General features: G+C 57.6%; 1 protein-coding gene across 3 annotated transcripts in view; it reads left to right on the forward strand.

Moving 5' to 3' along the window:
• Positions 1–3171: 3171 nt before the first annotated feature.
• Positions 3172–7308, forward strand: part of LOC106893513 (zinc finger protein 239-like) — a 13636-nt gene continuing 9499 nt past the window's right edge. For 2 of the 3 annotated variants that reach the window (XM_014951559.1, XM_014951560.1), the window contains exon 1: positions 3172–3293. Coding sequence is in view for 1 of the 3 variants with exons in the window: in XM_014951561.1 (XP_014807047.1) it covers positions 3923–5430 (1508 nt within the window). In the remaining 2 variants the exon portion in view is untranslated. Of the gene's footprint in view, positions 3294–3914; positions 5431–7308 lie in introns of all 3 variants that reach the window. The other variant, XM_014951561.1, reaches the window with a different exon arrangement.

Genomic DNA, 7308 nt, shown 5'->3' on the forward strand with positions numbered 1-7308 from the left:
ACCCTGTGCATGGTGCTCAGCCCCCTTCTAGGAGCACCATCCAGCTCAGCACCCTTCCAGATGCACCCTCTGGATGATGCTCAGCACCCTTCTAGAAGCCCCTTATGCATGGTCCATGGTGCTCAGCACCCATCCAGCTCCACCCTGTGCTTGGTGCTCAGCACCCATCCAGCTACATCCCTACGGATGGTGCTCAGCACCCTTCTAGAGGCACCATCCAGCTCAGCACCCATCCAGCTGCATCCCTGTGGGTGGTCCATGGTGCTCAGCACCTTCCAGCTGCACCCCATGGATGGTGCTCAGCACCTTTCCAGCTCCACCCTGTGCTGGGTGCTCAGCACCCTTGTAGAGCACCATCCAGCTCAGCACCCTTCCAGATGCACCCTCTGGGTGATGCTCAGCACCCTCTAGAAGCCCCTTGTACATGGTCCATGGTGCTCAGCACCTTCCAGCTGCATCTTTGTGGATGGTCCATGGTGTCCAGCACCCATCCAGCTCCACCCTGTGCTGGGTGCTCAGCACCTTTCCAGCTCCACTCTGTGCATGGTGCTCACCAGCCCTCTAGATGCACCATCCAGCTCAGCACCCTCTGTGTGATGCTCAGCACCCCTCTAGAAGCCCCGTCTGCACGGTCCATGGTGCTCAGCACCTTCCAGCTGCATCTTTGTGGATGGGCCACGGTGTCCAGCACCCATCCAGCTCCACCCTGTGCTTGGTGCTCAGCATCCCTCTTCATGGTGCTCAGCACCTTCCAGCTGCATCTGTGTGGATGGTCCACGGTGTCCAGCACCCATCCAGCTCCACCCTGTGCTTGGTGCTCAGCATCCCTCTTCATGGTGCTCAGCCCCTTCCAGCTGCATCTTTGTGGATGGTCCACGGTCTCCAGCACCCATCCAGCTCCACCCTGTGCTGGGTGCTCAGCACCTTTCCAGCTCCACTCTGTGCATGGTGCTCACCAGCCCTCTAGATGCACCATCCAGCTCAGCACCCTCTGTGTGATGCTCAGCACCCCTCTAGAAGCCCCTTCTGCATGGTCCACGGTGCTCAGCACCTTCCAGCTGCACCCTGTGCATGGTGTCCATCTCCACCCTGTGCATGGTGCTCAGCACCCATCCAGCTACATCCCTATGGATGGTGCTCAGCACCCTGCGGGCTGGGCTCCCTTTGAAGCCGCTGAGCAGACGCGGGGGGGGATGGGGGGGACACCCCTCCCCGCTCTCCTCCATCCTGGTAAACACCTAAAGTAGGTCACGGAGCCGGGATCGGGGCGGATCCGGCTGCCAGCGCCACGCATCATCTTCCTCGGGGAGGAAGAGCCCGGTGGCCTGGGGCAACCTTCCTCAGCACCCTTCTAGAAGCCCCTTGTGCATGGTCCATGGTGCTCAGCACCCTTCTAGAGGCACCATCCAGCTCAGCACCCATCCAGCTGCATTCCTGGGGGTGGTCCATGGTGCTCAGCCCCTTCCAGCTGCACCCCATGGATGGTGCTCAGCACCCTCCGGGCCGGGCTCCCTTTGAAGCCGATGAGCAGATGCGGGGGGGGGGATGGGGGGGACACCCCTCCCCGCTCTCCTCCATCCTGGTAAACACCTAAAGTAGGTCACGGAGCCGGGATCGGGGCGGATCCGGCTGCCAGCGCCACGCATCATCTTCCTCGGGGAGGAAGAGCCCGGTGGCCTGGGGCAACCTTTGGTGGTCCAGCGCTGCCCCAAGGAGAAGGTGGTGCCCATGGGGACAACTTCAAGGGGTCCACCCCACCCTGTCACCACGGTGGTGTGGGTCGCGGAGGGGTTTTATCCACCGTGGGGGTGGAGATGAGGACTCCATCCTTGAGTTGAGACAGATGAAAGCCAAGAAGGATGGTGGCCCGATGCACCTGCGTGGAGACTACATCTCCTCCAGGGTTTGGGTGGGCTACTTGACAACCCAGTTTGATCTTTGAGGGGCTGAGGACCCTTCGTGGTCACCACCAAGAGCTCCTCCTCGAGCCTTTGATGGAGGAGGTTGGGCTCAGAGCTGCCCGTTTCTATCAGCTCATGTCTCCAATCAACCACCTCCTGGGGCTCCATCCTGTCCTGTGCTCCTTCTCCAGCCCAAAGTGGGACAACCCCATGGGCAACACTTGTCTCCCTTCTCCTTCTCCCTCCTCCTCATTCTCCTTCTTATCCTCTTTCTCCTCCTCCCTTTCTCCTTCGCCTTCTCCCTCTTTTTCTTCTCCTCCTCTCCCTCCTTCTCCTCCTTCTCCTTCTCCTTCTCCCCCTCCTTCTCCTTCTCCCCCTCCTTCTCCTTCTCATTCTTGTCCTCTTTCTCCTTCACCTTCTCTCTTTTCTTCTCCTCCTCTCCCTCCTCCTTCTCCTTCTCCTTCTCCTTCTCCTTCTCCCCCTCCTCCTCCTTCTCCTTCTCCTTCTCCTTCTCCTTCTCCTTCTCCTTCTCCTTCTCCTTCTCCTTCTCCTTCTCCTTCTCCTTCCCCTCCTCCTCTTTCTCATTCTTCTCCTTTCTCCTCCTTTCTCCTTCACCTTCTCCTTCTCCCTCCTCCTCTCCTCCACCTTCTCCCTCTTCTTCTCCTCCTCCCCCTCCTTCTCCTCATGCTTCAAGCTTCATCCTTCTCCTCTCTCTCCTCCTCCTCCTCCTTCTTCATCCTCCTCCTCCTTCTCTTATTAAACTATTTTTATCTCCGCTCACAAGTTTTCTCACTTTTCCCCTTCCCTGGTTCACCCCCAGGTGCTGCCCCATCCGGGGGGATGCGGTGAGTTTTGGGGTGGGGAAGGGGACCAAGGGTGGGCACCGGTCCCAGGTGGAGGAGGAAGAGGGATGGAGGAGGAGGAAGAGAAGGAGGGATGGAAGAGGAGGAGAGATGGAAGAGGGATGGAGGAGAAGGAGGAGGGATGGAGAAGGAGAGATGAAGGAGGAGCAAGAGCAGAAGGAGTTGGAGGATGGAGCAGGCAGAGGAGCCATGGAGGAGGAGGAGGGATAAGAGGAGGAGACATGGAGAGGAGGAGGGGTGGAGGAAGAGCAGGAGGAGGAGGAATGGAGGACAAAGGGGGAGGGATGGAGAAGGAGGAGGAGGAGCAGGAGGAGGGATGGAGAAGGAGGAGGAGCAGGAGGAGGGATGGAGGAGGAGCAATAGGAGGGATGGAGAAGGAGGAGGAGCAGGAAGAGGCGGGATGGAGGAGGAAAAGGTGGAGGAAGAGGAGGGAGGAGGCGGCTCCATTCCTCATTGTATCCGGGTCACACGAGGAGCCACCTCCACCAGGACCACCGAGTCCCCAGCCTGGGCTCGCCGCATCCCGCAGGTGACCGGGGAGGGGGGACCCCTCTCTGCCCCACTCGCGCCGTGGGGCTGAGCTCCGAGGGTCCCGGGGGTGGCTGGGGTGGGAGGCAGATGTGGGGCAGCGGTGGTGGTGGTTGGGTCCTGCCCAACAGGTGGGTTCTACCACCAGGTCCAGATGGGTGCTGGTGGTTGGTCATGGTGGGGGGACACGCGGTGAGGGGGTGGCTGGTCCCGTCCCATCTGTGGGGTGCCAGCGAACGTGGGACCCCATCGATGCCTTTCTTCTCCTGGTCTTCTGGTGGAGCAAGAGGTCCACTGTGGATGTGGTGCGAAGGGGTGGCATGGAGCTGAAGCTCCTCGGGCAGGTGGGCAGCAGGGGAGGAGAAGGGCACGATGGTGCTTCCTCTGCCCAGAGGTCCACATGGACCTTCTCTGTAGGGTAGCCCTCAAAAGATCTCCTTCCCATGGTCTTTCCTTGTGTCCTCATGCCTTGTGAGCTCCGTCGGTGTGGGGTTGGAGCCTGGGGTCACCACCACCCCCCTGCGGTACCATCAGAGCCTCTAGATTTGGGGGACAGAGGCTTAAACTTTCACGGGAGCTTTGGCAAAGCCCTGACTTGGGCTTGGGACCTTCGTTCCTTCAGCTGACAGGATGGCGGATGGGAAGGAAAACGGCCTGGAGGAACCGGAAGGGTCTGAGCTGTGTCTGGACCCGTGTGAGGTGGAGATCCCTCAAGAGCCAAACCCAACGGCGCAACGCGAGTGTGAGGGTCAACCACAAGAAGGCTCTGAAGAACCGAGCGATGACTCCCGTGGACGCCCATCACCAAGAAAGGGTGGGCGGCTGCGCCACGGGGGCCGTGCAACCAAGAGGACCTACGGCCGCGGCAAGAGCAGGAAGAACGTGGCAGAGAAGGCGGAAGAGGCCATGCACAAGGGCCTCTATAGCTGTCCCGACTGCGGGAAGATCTTCACTCGGAGGTCCTTCCTCATCCCCCACCAGCGCATCCACACGGGTGAGAAGCCCTTCACCTGCCACGAGTGCGGGAAGGGCTTCCGCGTTGGCTCCTCCCTCAACAAACACCAACGGATCCACACGGGGGAGAAACCCTACAAGTGTGGGGACTGCGGGAAGTGCTTCCGTCTCACCTCCACCCTCAGCACCCACCGCAAGATCCACGCCGGGGGGAAGCCCTACGTCTGCCTGGTTTGCGGGAAGACCTTTCAGTTGAGCGCCTACCTCTTGGCCCACGAAGCCACCCACAGCGTGGACAACCCTTTCCAGTGTCTCGCCTGCGGGAAGAACTTCAGCCTGAGGAGGTACCTGGCCATCCACCAGCGGATCCACACGGGAGAGAAGCCCTTCAAATGCTCGGTGTGCGGGAAGGGCTTCAACCGGAGGTCGACCCTCATCGTTCACCACCGCGTCCACACCGGGGAGAAACCCTACAAGTGCCCCGAATGCGGGAAGAGCTTCATCATGAGCTCAGACCTCCTCACCCATCGGAGAATCCACACCGGGGAGAAGCCCTACCGCTGCCTCGACTGCAACAAGAGCTTTCGGTTGAGCTCCCACCTTACGAGACACCAGCGAAGCCACACGGGGGAGAGACCCTACAAATGTCTGGATTGCGGGCAGAGCTACACGGACAGCTCTGGGCTCATCAAACACAAGAAGATGCACATGGAGAAGAAGCAGAGGGCATTGCAGGGAGGCCACCAAGGGGAAGGACGCTATAAATGTCCCTACTGTCCTAAGAGCTTCCATGCAAAGTCAGCTCAGGTCCTTCACCGGGGCACCCACGTCGGAGAACGACCCTATAGATGCTCCAAGTGCGAGAAGGCCTTCAGCCACAGCGCCACCCTCCTGAAGCACCAACGTGTCCACACGGGGGAGAGGCCCTTCAAGTGTCCCAACTGCGAGAAGTGCTACAACGACAGCTCCACCCTTCGGAGACACCGGAGGAGCCACACCGAGGAGAAACCCTACAAGTGTCCCAGTTGCCAGGAGTGTTTCGGCGCCATCGCGGCTCTCCTGAAGCACCAGAGGTTCCACACCGAGGGGAGACCTTTCCGCTGCTCCGACTGCGGCAAAAATTTCCACTCCAATTTTCTCCTCGTCACCCACCGGCGGATCCACACGGGAGAAAAACCCTACACCTGCCCCATCTGCCAAAAGACCTTCCGCCAGGCCTCCCACCGCACGAGGCACCAGGAGATCCACAGGAGGAACGGGGCCGGCGTCGCTTCCCGGGATGCATCCGAGCGAGGAAAGACCCGGCCGAGAGCAGGAGAAGAGGTTGGGGGTGATGGTCAGTCAACGAGTCCAGATGGTGCTTCCACGGCTCAACAGTAGAAGAATTTGAGATGCTCCGAGTCCATCAGTTGGTCCGAATTGCTCATCCAAAGAAGATGCGCCCCGTGTCCTACCCGATAACCCTCATCGCCAAGTCCATCCCCTCCCAAACTCATCATGACCAGTCCTCCCACCGTCCTTCCCAACTCAACCTCAACTTCATCCTCAAAGTAAGGAGATTTGGAAACGAAAACATCATAATGACAACTTTTGGACCCCAAATTGCTCACTTTACTCATTTTAAGGACAGTATTAATAAATACATTCAGACTGGACCCACCTTATTTTTTCCCATTGATGAGGAACCTCAACTGAGGGACCTGAGGGGCTTTTTTGGGCTGGGCACGGAAGTTCTTGGTGGTGTTGGTGCCAAAGTCCTGGTCAATAAGCTTGACACAATGACTACCTCGCTGTGAAACCTTCGTTTTCTCCTGCAATCATCGTTACTTAAGGTGGGGCTGAGGCTGTGGTTGACCCCAAACATTCTCCCTTCATGAGAACATCCAATTTATGGTGACCACGTAATTACTAAATAGCTTAGGGGTAACCCAAGGGAATGTCTCCTTGGCTTTGAGTTGCCTTCAAACCCAACTGCGGGGCCAGGCTGAAGCCTCAAGAGAAGGTGACACCAGAAGTCTTCCTGCTGTAGGTCCAAGCAGAAACCTCAAGAGGAGGTGACACCAAGAGTCTACCTGCTTTGGAAACCTCAAGAGAAGGTGACACCAGAAGTCTTCCTGCTGTAGGTCCAAGCAGAAACCTCAAGAGAAGGTGACACCAAGAGTCTACCTGCTGTGGAAACCTCAAGAGAAGGTGACACCAGAAGTCTTCCTGCTGTAGGTACAAGCTGAAAGCTAAAGAGAAGGTGACTCCAGAAGTCTACCTGCTGTGGAAACCTCAAGAGAAAGTGACACCAGAAGTCGACTTCCTGAAATTCATGAAGTCACCTGGGATGATGCCACCGAATGTCACCTACAAGCCTGGTGGCACTTGGGAAATGTTGCCTATGGTGGAAGCGTGGATGTAGGTGGACTTCGTGAGATGCTGCTCCTGAAGGAACCTCCCCCATCGCATCTTTGGGTCTCCACCAAGAGAGATCCATGGACCATCTACGGTGGACAACAGGAATGGAAGGGCGGCCACCAGTAGATGCAGGAGATGACACCCCAGAGCCAGGAGTGGGGTCTGGGGGGTTCCTTCTGAACCCCTAATTTGTGCCTTAATTGCCTGGGGGGGGGGTGTCATTTCCCATCATGAACCCACCGAGATGACGCTCGTCTGTTCATCTGCACAATTTTGGGTTGTTTTCTCTATATTGCCTCTTTTTTAGCCACATTACAAGTATTAATGGAGTTATCTGTATTTTTACCACCCAATCTGGGTGCGATTTTAATTATACTGCCCCAAATTACCCCTAATTACCAATTAACTCTCCCCACCCCCCGCATCACCCCTCCCATTACGAATTTTTCTCTAATTGGACATTTTTTTTGGCAGTGTTTATTCTGAAATAAACGGTTTATTCCTCAAGCTGTTGCCGGGCGCCTTCCCCGAGAGATTTTTTTAATTACTGCGGGTCGTTAATGAGTAATTTGGGAGGGGGTGGGGGGAGGCAGGGACAGGGATGAGGAGGTGGTTTGGGGTTTGGGGGGGGGACAGGAGGGGTCCTGAAGGCCAGGAAGGGC

Source organism: Calidris pugnax, unplaced genomic scaffold (assembly GCF_001431845.1).
Source record: "Calidris pugnax isolate Ruff unplaced genomic scaffold, ASM143184v1 scaffold218, whole genome shotgun sequence".
Taxonomy (NCBI): Eukaryota; Metazoa; Chordata; class Aves; order Charadriiformes; family Scolopacidae; genus Calidris; species Calidris pugnax.